The sequence below is a fragment of the Bactrocera tryoni genome, chromosome 3, assembly GCF_016617805.1.
Source record: "Bactrocera tryoni isolate S06 chromosome 3, CSIRO_BtryS06_freeze2, whole genome shotgun sequence".
NCBI classification, from domain to species: domain Eukaryota; kingdom Metazoa; phylum Arthropoda; class Insecta; order Diptera; family Tephritidae; genus Bactrocera; species Bactrocera tryoni.
This window is the reverse complement of record NC_052501.1, coordinates 6,107,531-6,121,522: the sequence shown is the minus strand read 5'-3', so window position 1 is coordinate 6,121,522 and position 13,992 is coordinate 6,107,531. Positions and strand designations below refer to the sequence as shown.

The 13,992-nt window shown below is 37.0% G+C and overlaps 5 protein-coding genes and 1 long non-coding RNA gene across 6 annotated transcripts in view; 1 reads left to right on the top strand and 5 right to left on the bottom strand.

Moving 5' to 3' along the window:
* The window catches only part of LOC120770469, a 95,294-nt gene that overhangs the window by 27,085 nt on the left and 54,217 nt on the right, over window positions 1-13,992 (top strand). The gene's annotated exons all lie outside the window — the stretch shown is intronic.
* On the bottom strand, window positions 1,419-1,928 carry LOC120770468 (defensin-like). The gene has a single exon (XM_040097963.1). It carries the CDS (start codon window positions 1,822-1,824, stop codon window positions 1,552-1,554), a length of 273 nt encoding a protein of 90 aa, XP_039953897.1. The 5' UTR covers window positions 1,825-1,928; the 3' UTR covers window positions 1,419-1,551.
* Window positions 4,383-4,868, bottom strand: LOC120770467 (sapecin-like). Its single transcript, XM_040097962.1, has one exon. It carries the CDS (start codon window positions 4,798-4,800, stop codon window positions 4,519-4,521), a length of 282 nt encoding a protein of 93 aa, XP_039953896.1. The 5' UTR covers window positions 4,801-4,868; the 3' UTR covers window positions 4,383-4,518.
* On the bottom strand, window positions 7,702-8,125 carry LOC120770466 (sapecin-like). The gene has a single exon (XM_040097961.1). It carries the CDS (start codon window positions 8,042-8,044, stop codon window positions 7,763-7,765), a length of 282 nt encoding a protein of 93 aa, XP_039953895.1. The 5' UTR covers window positions 8,045-8,125; the 3' UTR covers window positions 7,702-7,762.
* On the bottom strand, window positions 10,189-10,653 carry LOC120770464 (sapecin-like). Its single transcript, XM_040097960.1, has one exon. The coding sequence runs from the start codon at window positions 10,568-10,570 to the stop codon at window positions 10,289-10,291; it is 282 nt and encodes a 93-aa protein (XP_039953894.1). The 5' UTR covers window positions 10,571-10,653; the 3' UTR covers window positions 10,189-10,288.
* Window positions 11,179-12,868, bottom strand: LOC120770457 (ataxin-10). Its single transcript, XM_040097950.1, has 3 exons — window positions 12,799-12,868; window positions 11,640-12,745; window positions 11,179-11,571 (listed from the first exon to the last, which is right to left on the bottom strand). Exons 1-3 carry the CDS (start codon window positions 12,813-12,815, stop codon window positions 11,414-11,416), a joined length of 1,281 nt encoding a protein of 426 aa, XP_039953884.1. The 5' UTR covers window positions 12,816-12,868; the 3' UTR covers window positions 11,179-11,413.

Below are 13,992 nucleotides of genomic sequence, written 5' to 3'. Positions count from 1 at the left end.
AAACCCAACAATTTATTCGATTTGCGAACGAAACTAACTATTCAATATGAAGACACTTGGGTTCTTTGCAGGACTCGTCTGCGCGCTTTGCCTGTTTACTGTCGCTATGGCCTATCCTAGCGAAGACGTTGCCGCAAGAGCAGAGCATGGATCTGTGGTGCATGGATCTGTGGTCGCAGATTTAAATGTGGAAAATGAGGCATCTCTCAGGAGCTTGAATCGACAGAAGCGTTTCACTTGCGATTTTTTGGAGAACAATCCGGCTTGCGCAGTCCATTGCTGGCTTCAAGGCAAAAGTGGCGGTTACTGTAACAGCAAAAAAGTCTGTGTTTGTCGTTAGTGATAACTATACTTTTGAGAAAAAAAAATTATTACAGCAATAATTGTGAAAATGTTTAAGAAGACGATAGAAAATGTTTTGCAAAGATTGTATCCGTTTTCCTATTGTTGACTTAATTTAAGATAAAATACAAATACTTCTCATTATAAAGCTATAACTCGTGTAACTTGATCAATGCCAGAGAAATACCTTCAGGTGCATATGGTTTGTTAGTTGTGTACATATATGGGACGATTTAAAAATATTATTGAACCTATAGTTACAATTCTTTAAAAACTTTTAAAATAGGCTTCTTCTGAATTAAATTTCATTGAAGGCGTCACTGAAGGCATTCTCCGGAATAGCCTTGAAAGCCGAGGTGCATGTTGCTTGGATCTCCTCTGTCGTCTTAAAATGCCTGCCTTTCATCGGCTTTTTCAGGCAAGGAAAAAAAAATCCGGTGGGTCACATCTGGGCTTTAGGGCGGCTGCAGAAGCGTTGAGATGCCGGCCTTAGTTAGATAACTGTTCCCAAGAAGGCGGTGTGTGCCGGGGCGTTGTCGTGGTGCAACTTCCAATCGGCTGTGATGTCCTGTCGGACCTGATTGACCCTTCGTTTGAGTCTCTTAAGGATTTACACGTAAAACTTGACATTCAACTTTATTTGCTTTGTTCACGAGGAACAAATTCATGGTGGACGATGAGCATGGTTTTCACTTCGGCTTTGCTCTTCTTCCAGTCTTCATCAGCGACCTCTTCCCGGCCCTCCAAAAATGCCTGGTGGAACCGAAACACACCACTTTTTGCTAAAGCAATATCTGAATAGAGCCTGCTTGATCATATCAAACATCTCTGTCGCTGATTTATCGAGTTTCATACAGAATTTAATCGCGTACCTCTGCTCTAACGAACGCTGCATTTTCGGCTTGCACCACTCACAGAAACACGTCGCGAGAAAATGTTTGTTCTGACTCTCCAGGTACTCGGAGTCAACTGACCAGCCGCTCCTCCGAAATCTGGGCGGTACCACGCCCATCATCCAATTTTCACCCCTTAAAAATGTCTTCAAGAATAACATTTGTACTTAAAATTCAGATAACTTTTTAAGCAAACCAATTTAATGCTTTATTTGTATTAATAATATTTAATAATTACATAAGATAGATATTTGTTTGATTGAAATGATTAAGAAAAATAAATGTAAGCAATAGGTCTATAAAATATTTATTCGCTTCATTGACGACAGATACATGTTCCTCTACGACAGTAACCGCCTTTCCATCTTCCGAGAACCAAGCAATGACTTGAGCAGGCCGCCTCACTCTTGAGCACATCGCAAGTAAAACGTTTCTGGCGATTTAAAGTCGCTAAATTTTCGGGATTTTCGGCTGCCAATTGTGCATTGAAAGCATTAACCGTTTCGCTATCTCCATCAGTGGGTGCCGCTTTTGAGACGCTGAGCAAGCACAAAGCGCAGATGAGTCCAGCTAAAAATGCGATTTTCATTTTGTACAGGTTGTTGTTGTGGGCACTAAATGTCGTCTATTTGATAGCTGATAGCTTTGCTTTGAGTTGTGGTTGTTGCTGCGAAGACCGCTGTACACTGATGCTAAACTTGCATGCCCAATTGAGTTTTATACTCTGTAGCGAAACTGATAACACACGTAGTCCAATTTTTGCAAACAAATATTTCTTTCCAACTTTTCGGGGACTCACGCGGCACATTTCTATAGTGCATCAACAAAAAACATTTATAAATAGGTGAGTTTAATATTACTTATGTGAATCATGTCGGCCTCATCTGTTATTGATAAGCGGGGAAACATTTGTATTTCGGAAAATACGTTTCACTATTTTTAGCAATTCAATTTTTTTTAATAAAATTTTATTTAAACAAGTAAGGAAGGGCTAAGTTCGGGTGCATCCGAACATTTTAAACTCTTGCAACTTGCAGGAATCAAAGCAAGAAAAATACTTTAAAGTGTAAAATCAATCATATAGAATAAAGTCAGCCGGATCTTCGAAAATTCTGTTATTAGTCATATGGGGGCTAGGTCAAGTTTTCGTCCAATTTTATATTTTTAAGCACAGAGATACTCTGCTATGAGTAAAACACGCTCTCTCATTTTTATTGAGATAACTTACATATTGGCTGATATATCCAGCATAAAGTCCCCCGGAAGTTCTTTATTAGGTATATGGAGGGCTCAAAAAAGTATTGACCCGATTCAACCCATTATTAATACACAGAGATATTATTGCCAAGAAAGGATTCTCTCTAAATTCCAATTTTATACCCCATACACTGACCGATATTTTCGATCAAAAGTCAATTATATACGGTAGTCGAAAAAGTATTTTCGTATTTCTAATGAAATTTCAACTTATTATTTTTTTTATATTTATTCTAATAAATAAATAAACAAATATTGGTCGAGATATGTGATTTCATCAAAAAGTGGGCGGTGTCACGCCCATCGTCTAATTTTAGCAGAGGCACCTATAAAACCTTCGCATACCATCTCGGAAGTATGTACTATATCCTAAAGTCTCTCGCGTTTTTAGTTATTGTTTAGCTAGCCTAGCTTTAACCTACCGTTATATGGGAAGTGAGCGGGGCTATCTTCCGATTTCATTCATTTTCATACTAGATTTGGTTGTTGTAGCTATAGTGGTTTAGGGCATATGTACATTAAACTTATTAGAGAACGGGGCCACGCCTTCTTTTTCAAAATCAAGTAGCCTCTTGCTACTGCGATGCCCTGTACGAAATTACAGTTTTACATCTTAGTTTGGTGCTTCGTTATGGCTCTTTATACGTTTTCGGTTAATGGCGTTTTGTGGCAGTGGTCCGATTACGTGCATCTACGAACTCGTAATTTTTTTTGTACTAAGGAACCCAAATAAAAAGTTTTATCGATATATCTACATTTACGCTTAAGTTATAGCTTGTACGGCAGGGCGGACAGACAGACAATCACCCGGATTTCAACTTTTATGGTCATTTTGATCATTTATATATATAACTCTTTATCTATCTCGCTTAGTTTTAGGAGATACGTACAACCGTTAGGTGAACAAAACTATTATACTCTGTAGCACCAGGTTGTAAGAGTAAATACTTCCTTGAGCCATTATATATCCTAGAAGTAATTGCGATCAGTTTAAATTAGCCGAAAAATAGTTTCTTAGGTTCGTTTTACTCTCAGCATATTGTCTATTTTGTAGTTCTATACCCGTAGTTACATCTGAAAAAATAGATTTTCCCAAATAGTTTTGTGAAATGAAGAACTCGCCTCTGGAAGAGTTTTTTCGGGCGAGAATTATTAATAACGGAAGGCAGAAACTTGAGAATAATAAAGGGATATTTGTTGTATATGCCTTACCAGTTTTGTACAGATATCAGGATGGGCCAGGTTTGTTATAAATAATATCCATTTTGAAGATAGATTTTTAACTAATTTATATTTAACTAATAAATACCATAATTAAGAGATCTGCATCCCGTTAGTTTTACTAATCTAAAGTTTAGGTCCCTGGATATTTCACAGAGATTGTCAGCATTTGTAAACTGTTCAACATTCAATTCAAGCCAGTGTAAGCGACATTAAGTGACCATGAAATGCTCTTCATACATACACAGGATCTTCTCTCTCAAGCTTAAAGCGTGGTGAAATCTGGTATAGATCTAATAATAAAGAAGAAAACGAGATGATCCCGACAGGTTAAGTTTAGTTGATAGACTTATTGAGTTTGTCTTTATAGCTTGCTATTCAATATTATATATTATAGTTGGAATGAATTAAATATCCAGATAACGGAAAAGGATTCTTGGTCACGAAAGCTGAGAGACATGGCTAACGACTCAGCTCGTCAGATCATTTACGTATATATGTATATTATTTGGTGACCAACGTTTCCTTTCTAAATTTCATAGAAAACTTACATCTGCCCTGTTCAAGATATAAAACATATGGTGACAGTATAAAAAACAATATGACACTAAAGAAGGAGTTCAGCCAGCGAAACTAACAAAGTAATAATAAATTTAATAAATTCGGAAATTACTTTCTTTAGTCCTTTATTTGTATTAATTCCATTATAGCCTATTTATTCCTCAATACAATTAAATGATTGAATAATTCAATTCTCAATGTAGTTATAAAGTAGCCTTTTTCTCCTCTATCCCGTCGTACATCCTTAATTACGACATTCGCAAACTCCACGTCCATTGCAGTAACCGCCTCGGTTGCCACGGAGTAGACAATGGGCCGCACACGCACTGTGCTTGATGCCGAAACCGCTCAGTAGATCGCAAGTAGCGCGCTTTTGACGAGTCAACACCGAAAGAGGTTGCTCCCCAAAGCCAAGCAATTGTGCATCCTCTGATTCTCCAACATTTGCTGCAGCAGGCGCTGCACTGATCGCCTGGAACAGGCAGAAGGCGCAGACGAGACCGGCGAAAAGTACGATTGTCTTCATGTTGAATATTTGGGAAACTTTGTTGGTTTTAGAAAGTTTATTGAGATGTATATAATGCACTGTTAAAGTCTGTTGCGCTCTGATATGCAATTCAGATGTTCGTCTCTATTATATATACCTCGTCTTAGTTGGGCTGATAGGGCAGTGATCACGTACATATGTATATGTAGGTGTGGTTTTCCCAATAATAACAAATATTGGTTTAGCGTTGTCTAGGGGACTCACTCAGTTGGTTTTGTTGTAATTTATTATGATTTATTGAATTGTGATCATAGTTGGGGACTTCGAAAATATTTTGGCATTCTGGGAAATCAACTTTAGGGCAATATTGGATTCCTCTCAACTTTTGTTAGTTTTGCACAGATATCCAAAAAATATATTGTGGGCTTTTGTTTAGCACTACGTGATGTAGGTATCTTTTATCTAACCTTGATTTACGTAGCCCAAGCATTTGCTTTGCTTCCTTATCCAGGCTGGGGAAAGCAGAACTAACGGCCCGGGTGTTGAGGCCAATGATATCAATATCATCGGCATACGCCAGCAGCTGTACATTCTTATAGAAGATTGTACCTGCTCTATTAAGTTCTGCAGCTCGAATTATTTTCTCCTGCAGCAGATTGAAGAAGTTGCACGATAGAGAGTCGCCTTGGTATCGAACGGCTCGGAGTGGTCCTTCCCGATCCTGACGGAGCTTTTGGTATTGCTCAACGTCAGTTTACACAGCCGTAATAGTTTTTCTGGGATACCAAATTCAGACACTGCGGCATAAAGGCAGCACCTTTTCGTGCTGTCAAAAGCAGTTTTAAAATCGACGAAGAGGTGGTGTGTGTCGATTCTTCTTTCACGGGTCTTTTCCAATATTTGGCGCATGGTGAATATCTGGTCGCTTGCTCATTTTCTAGGTCTAAAGCCACACTGATAATGCAATCAGTTTGTTTACGGTGGACTTTAATCTTTCACACAATACGCTCGATAGAATCTTATGTGCGATGTTTAGAAGATTTATCTCCCTTTTTGTGAGGTCGCCAGATCACCCTTGAATTCTAACTGTTGGACATGTTTTCGTCCGACCATATTTAACAAAGAAGCTGATGCGTGCTCCTTATCAGTTCTTCAGTTTGAATAGCTCGGCCGGCAATCCAACACTGGAGACGTGTCTTCCGTCTATCACAGCATGATCGATCTGGTTGGTAGCTTTTCGATCAAGGAACAGCCAGGTAGCTTGATGAATTTTTCTATGCTGGAATCTAGTATTATAGATAACCATATTTCGGCCCCCCGGCGAAGTCTATCAGTCTCAACCCAATTGGGGATGTTTCCTCGTGGGTGTTGAATTTACCAACTGTTCTGCTAAATATACCTTCCTTGCTCACGCTGACGTTAACAAACACGATTTAAAATCGTGGCGAGGGCAGCTCTTATCGTTCTTTTCTTCCGTTGGGGCGTAGGATATGTTGAAGAGCTTGAAGGGAATTATATGGAATAAGAAAACAAATATTGCTTTTACTATGGAAGACCGCGAACTTTTCCATTGACCTGTTATTGCGCGCTTGCGATATTACGAGTTGTGGCAGTATTGCCAATCTTAGTCGCTTTCGATTTTATGTAGACTCAAAAGTTACTTGGGAACACGATATAACAAGAGCTTGCTTTTTTCTGAACGCTGAGCTCAGACTTTGGTGGCGCACTGTTAGGCGATTGCCCAAAATTTCTTTTAAAATTAGTTGGTGTTTTAGTCTTTGCTGGTGCGTCCAATGGGTTTATGGGTTTATTTAACCCATATAGACAACATAGACATCTAACAAAAATAGTAGATTATTTATTTAAATTGTATTTATTTTGCTTTGAATTTTTTAATCATTTTGAGGTTAACAATAATTTTATATTTATAGTATGTATATATACATTATTATAATACATATTGTATTTCCGTATGCTTGTTCATTTTCGTATGCGCGTTCACATGTAGATATCTTTTAATTGGGGCAAAAACAATCATATTGTTCATTACAGTAACCTTCAACCTTCGTTTGGAATGAACAAATACGTCTGCACAAAAGATGACATAAAATTAAACGGAGATTTTGACCAATCGGTACAACTTGCTTCAGTTCAGGCAATTGTGCTTCCTCTGATTCTCCAACATCTGCTCCATCAGGCGCTGCATTGATCGTCTGGAAGCGGCACAAAACACAAATGAGACCGGCGAAAAGTACGAGCGTCTTCATGTTGAATATTTGAAAAACTTTTTTAATTTTAAAAAGTTTACTGAGCTGTGTATAATGTTGCAGTGTTATAGTTTATTGCACTCTGACATGAAATTCAGGTATTGGTCTCTATTATATATGCCTCGGCTCAGTTGTTCTGAAAAGGCGGTGATCGTATGTATGTATATGATTTTCCTAATAATAACAAATGTGTGCATAACTTTGTCGTGCGGACTCAATCAGGTAGTTTTGCAATATTTCATTGAGCATTATTAAGTTAAGATCGTCATATGGGAACTTAAAAAATATTTTTCGAATACTGGGAAATCTACGCCCGTTCAATATTGAATTCGTCACACTTTTTGTTAGTTTGACTTAGGTATAAACGAATATAAGCACGACTCGCACATAAACTTAACAACGGAATATATTTTGTAGGTCTTGGAAGTGCTGCCATAAAAACTTCGAATTATTATACCCCCATAACATGTTGCATGGATTAGGTGTTCCGATATAGACGTAGATGTAATAAAATTAAATTGCAGGTATTTGAAATAAAACGTATATACTTTCAAAATTCACTATGTACTATACATATAAATATGTATATTATTAAAGTATCACATATAACCCCACATATAAGTTTAACGAAAAGTATGTTTTTAATAATTTTATTATTTTTTTTAATCGTTTGTTTTTTGTAACATTAGTATATGTCCATTATAATAGTAAATATGAATAAAGCTTAATTTCACTCATTTGCGGCAAACGCAAACAGCACGGCTATTGCAATATCCACCGCGGTTGCCACGAAGTAAGCAGTGGGCCGCACAAGCGCTGTGATTAACACCGGTTCCGCTCAACAGATCACAAGTGGCGCGCTTTTGACGACTCAACTCCACTGCAGGATCTGCCTTCAGCACAGCCAACTCAGCGTCAACGGCCTCCAGAGCAGCTGCATCAGCAGGAGCTGCTTTGATGCCTTGGAACAGGCAGAAAACGCAAAGAAAAGCAGCGAAAAGCACGATTGTCTTCATATTGACGGATTTAAGGTTTAGTTGAATTGGTTTCGCCGCAAATAGTTGCTGCTGCTGTAGACGCTAGAGATAGTTTGATGTTCAATTCAGTGTCTCAGCTCGGTTTTATACGCAGCTTGCGCCTAGCTTGGTGTCATATTGCTGATGTCGTACACGGTTTGGAATCTCCACCCACATAAGAGGGGACTCACAAAGTTGGTATTGGTAGAATCTGCTGGCGGTCGATGGGATGTACATATATGCTTTAAAGGTATATGTATGTTATTGATAAGTCGCGAATATTAAGTATTCTTGGAAATAACCACATCACTGCCTATATATGTATGTACATATGTATATATGTATGTATGTAGCGACGTCGCATTGAAATCTTGAAAGTAATTGAATCGTTCTGATCTGATTATGTGTGAGCATGTTTGTAGTAAGACTTTTTGCTCGCACCTAAAGACATCGGCGGAAGTTTTTTGTCATTTTTTCTTTGTTCGTGAAAAGTTTAAATTAGCATTATCAATATTCTGTGTGTGCATAAGGTACTCTTGCTAAGGGGATGCACTTTTGCGTACTTCAGTAGAGGTATGTACCTCAGTAGATAATTTCACGACCCAGTTCTTCATACTTGTATACTTTTACCTTATTTCAATTTTGTTTTTTAGTTTTTAAATATAATGGTTCGTTTATGTATTGAAAGCCAACTTGTTTGTAAGTAATTTATATATTTTAATATTTTTATTAGACTCATACTAAAGCTATGGGGTAAAAATATTAACAAAAAATACCAAGGTGAGAACCGAAATTGATAATTGATCGGCGATATATCTCAAATATTTTTATTAATGCTTCACTCAAACTTATAAGTGGTACGAAGATTATCATAAGCCTAAATATTTCTTATGTAATATATTGTGTTAGGTGTAGACGTCTACTGATCTCATCCATTTTAGATGATAAAGCACACTTCGTGAAGGTACCTTGCCATGTAAAAAAGTTTCCATACAAAGACATGTTTTCGATCGAACAGCTTTTATGACAACTTTAACACATATGAGCAGCTTATCGTGTTTATATGTACGTCCCCGGGTCGCTCAGAGGATTCTGGGAGGAATTGCCTCCAATCTTCCACCCTCTCTCGGTCACTGATTACCATACAAATCGACGGGTCAAAGTCAAACTTACCGACCCAAACAAGGTTAGATCTCCGAAAGTACAACCCTTGGCTGGATAATATCCAAGTCAATTCCGTTAACATAGAACCGGCAGTTGTGGAATTGTAACGTAAACAGCTATCTCTTTGACCTTTCTCACTTCCTCGCTGCACGGAACTTAACACTCTCCCCCACTAAAACCCCAGCGACCATATCACTAACTGGACGAAGAAGTACCGACATTACCTTAATACAGGTATGCTTGGATGCAGTGAAAAGCAGACGAGGAAGCTCTAGACTTGTCAGAAGACAGCACTCCCAATTACGACAGGATGCCTCCTGATGTCTCATGGAAGAAGCGAGAAAGGTCGGAGTGACAGCCGTTTACCTTTGAACAAACGCGGTAGTAGATATCGCAAAGTCCAATTACCTTTTGACTTACCTCGCTTATCGTATCTCTTGGAAGGCAGTAATGTAAGGTTGAGTTCCCGATGACAGAGTCACCTTTCCTATCAAGAGTCTAAGCCTTTCAGGTGTATATTGCCATGTTAAAAACGTGAACCGTTAAAAGTTTGAAGCGTTGACAATCTAAAATTGGAGAAAAAATTCAAGGCATCTCGAAACTGATAACCGGAATAAAGCTATGAATAATTCTTCGGATTTCGAATTATAGTACATTTCCAGCATTCTTCTTTATCGTCTTTATATCAAGTTTTGAACAATATCAGTACATGGGAGGAACATTCTCATTGTCTGTTTTTCATTTTACTTTATAAATATTTATATTTATAGAACAATAAAATTTTGGCAGTTGAATTTTACCTAAAATCTGGTAGGTCGGTCGATCGAACTAAGCGGGTAAACTTCAGAAGCTCTATTTCAAAAACTATTGGTTAAATCGATAAAGCTATAACCTACCTGTAAAAAAACCAGTTATTCATCTTAAAACCACTCTCTATCAACACCTATGTATGTATGATTTCAAAGATAGTTATTTTTTAATCTTGACGAAATTTTAATGAATCGGGAAAATACATTTTTAAAAAATAAAATATTAGTTAAATTTTTTAACAATATCCGTTTGCTTCTGTTGTGAATCCACTCAGTTGCGGCAGACGCAGACAGCGCTACCATTACAATAACCGCCACGGTTGCCACGGAGTATGCAGTGGGCCGCACAAGCGCTGTGATTAACACCGGTTCCGCTCAACAGATCACAAGTGGCGCGTTTTTGACGAATCGACTGCACTGCAAGCTCTTCCTTTAGCACTGCCAATTGTGCGTCATCGGCCTCCAGAGCAGCTGCATCAGCGGGAGCTGCATTGATGCCTTGGAACAGGCAGAAAACGCAAAGGAAAGCAGCGAAAAGCACGATTGTCTTCATATTGACGGATTTAAGATTTAGTTGAATTGGTTTCCCTGCAAATAGTTGCTGCTGCAGTAGGCGCTAGAGATAGTTTGATGTTCAATTCAGTGTCTCAGCTCGGTTTTATACGCGATTTGAGCTCAGCTTGCTGTCATACTGCTGATGTCGCGTACATATAAGTTTGGGATCCCCAATTGATTGAAAGGAAAACAGTCAGTCGTTTTGTAAGGCATCACGTAACTGTTAAATTTACTTATATTTTTTGCGGGGAATTACGTTCCAGAAAAATAGTTATACCTCAAAGAAACTATCCTTCTTAAAAACACTTTTTCCATGTGTGTGGGTGTGTTCTCTGACACTGAAAGTAGTTGAATACTTTTTGTGATCAAAAGCACATGTGAGTGTCGTATTCATTTATACCGAATGCCAAACGCGGAAGTATTGTGTCACGTTTTCATTGCCTGCGTTAAGTTCATAAATCTATATTATCAATGCAGCGAAGCATATTTCAATGAAAGAATGTTCATACATAGATAACATCCAATATTCACCTTAATTGAAAACCATTTTAATGATTTATTTATGTGTTTAGGAATACTTTCTCTTTAGCAAAAACAATATTACTATTGATTTAAAATTTATGTTTTTTTATTTGAATCCTTATTAACTTAAAAGTATCAAAGAACCGTTAAGTTCGTTTGGACCGAAGCTATAATACTCTTCACAATTAAAAAAGTTTTTCGTACAAAAACTTAATTTTGATCGTTCAGTTTGTATAAAACTATAGATTATTATTGTATAAAACGTCCAAACTAATTAAACAAAGAAATAGAAAAACGGATTTTTTACAAGTGGCCAAATTTATCGACTAGGCTTAATGCGCAGAGCACCCATATCATATTCGTCAATGATGTCATTTTGCGCCGCGCCTCTATTCGTCATATTCGCTATCATTGCCTGAATCTCTGGACAGCCGTAACAAGCATTGCGAATAGCCAATATGCTCCACTCTTTCAGCACTGCAAAGACAACCAATACAGTTAAAAACCACAATAAATTAATAATATTAAAGAATTATAATACTAACGTGGATTTCGTGCATCCATATTGGTACATTCCAGCAAAGTGGGCAGCAATTGTGTGTCTATGCAGTAGCCTTGATTGGCTGGATTTTTGTAAAGCAAATTCGCAATGCAACGCACCAATAAGGTTTTCAGCTCAAATGACAACTCTGTTTCGAAATCACGCGATATATTCGATGTGAGCGCCACTTCTTCCAATTTATTCATGGGCGTAAAGATATTTTGCGACTCTTTACCCACTTGCGCCAGGCAACGTAACAGGCTACTCACATTCAAAAATAGTGACTGTTCGCCCACATATTTATCTGCATAGAATTCACTACCAGTTGCGCTGGCAATTACTCGCAATAGCGCATAAGCTTCGCGGGCGGGCATTGGATCAGTGGCAGGCATCTGTGCGCTATCCGGTTTGCAGATTAATATACGATCAGACTTTATATTAAACTCTTTGGTTATGTATTTCAACAGGAATTGATGTATGTGACCATTTGGACTGTCTTGACGCAGATAATGCACTAAATATTCTAGAAACGAAATGCGTTCCGCCGGCTTCAAGTGCGCATAATAGCGTACGGTATTGTGCCCGCCATGTACAATGAAATGTTCAAAGAGAAAATGTAGAAATTCATAGTTATCCTCGCTGCGTTCATCCACAATTTTTTGCCATGCGCGCACTGCAGCACACAACGCCTGTTGTTCCATATTCGACACTGCAGCACCTTTCAATACATTGTACACTATCATAAGCAGTATATTGGTATGACGACCTAGTGGCGCCACCAATCCACACTCTACGATAGCAGCGCCATGACGTTGCCAAATGTTGCGTTGTGAATTTGGATTTTGCACAATTGCATTCGCGAGTAACTGCAGCGCCATTAGTTGTAGATTTTGTGGCGGTCTAGGCGTTATGCTGTTATCAAATAGTAGCTGATGCAACTGTTCGTTGAAATTTTCGTGCTCAGCAATTGTATTCTGATGCGCCGGATCTATGGCACAAAGATTTCGCAGCGCTTTCAATTGCTCTACATAATGTGGCGCATTTGTGTCATCCAACGTTGGTGACTGCAAGTATATTTCGATTCGCTTAAGGCTCTCCAGCGGTTCAGTGCTGTAAGATTTGTACTTTTTAATTAATGTTTATCGAGGAAAACAAATACTCACTTTTTACTACAGTCCATCTTTGTTTTCAATTTGTTTACGTTTTTATCAAATACAGTTTGACAGCTGGTGGTTAAATGAGCATGTGAGCTGCCACAGGGTGATGCGAATAATAAAGAAATGTGCTTGCACTGTGTTTTTGAAAATGAAATTAGTAACAAAAATATTACACATATAAATGAGTTAAAATTAATAAAATCATTATTTATAATAATTAATAATTAGTAAGTAATGTGATATTTAACATTTATTATTGTTCTACTTTCAGTTAGTCATTATATCAAAAATAAATTTTGACATGACAAGTGTAATTTATTGCACAATACTTAATTTTATTGTAGTACTTAGCGTTAATTTTTGAGTTTTGAATTGAGTTAATATTGTTAAAACATAAGTGTATATAATTGAAATTAGCTTCCTTTAGAGAGAGAGAGTTATTAGTCTAGGTAAAGGGAAATTGGTTTTTGGTTTTAACTTATTTCCTTCAAGGTTTAATTTAATTTAAACATAGTAGAGAAAGACAGAAAAATAAAGTGTAAAAATTTTTTAAATCATAAGTGACTAATATAAAAATATTTTTTTTTTAAATTTTGATTTATGGCACAGTTAACATGAACTAAATTTTCTGCACACTCTGTGCGAGTCTGACATAAATTTTATTAAAAAATATGATTTTTCCAAAATTTTGGAAAGTTTTATTAAAATTGAAACAAATAATACGAGTCTGACATACATTTTATTAAATATTATGATTTTACCAAAGTTTTGGAAAGTTTTATTAATATTGAAACAAATAATTTTTTTTTGGTGTTTAATGCTTTTTATTATTTTTTGTTTTTTTTATTCTAATAACAACAAATACATTAATATGTATGCAAATTAAAACTAAATTGTGTCAACTACAAACCAGCAGGCAAATATTTATGTTTAATTAACGTTTTATATTTTTACAATTACAATGCAACGCGGTTACAGAATTATTAATATATATATTTTTTAATATAAGGCAACATGGATGGATGGTGGACACGGGTAAAGGCACATTTCGGTTCATTTTTTTAAGTATGTATGTAAAGGGTATACAAAAATAAAATTTGATACAGCACAGATTTAGGTATGTCGGTTTGTTTTACTAAGCTGTGCAGTGACACTAATATCGGTTGAATATCTTTTTGAATATTAAAATTTGTTTATTAC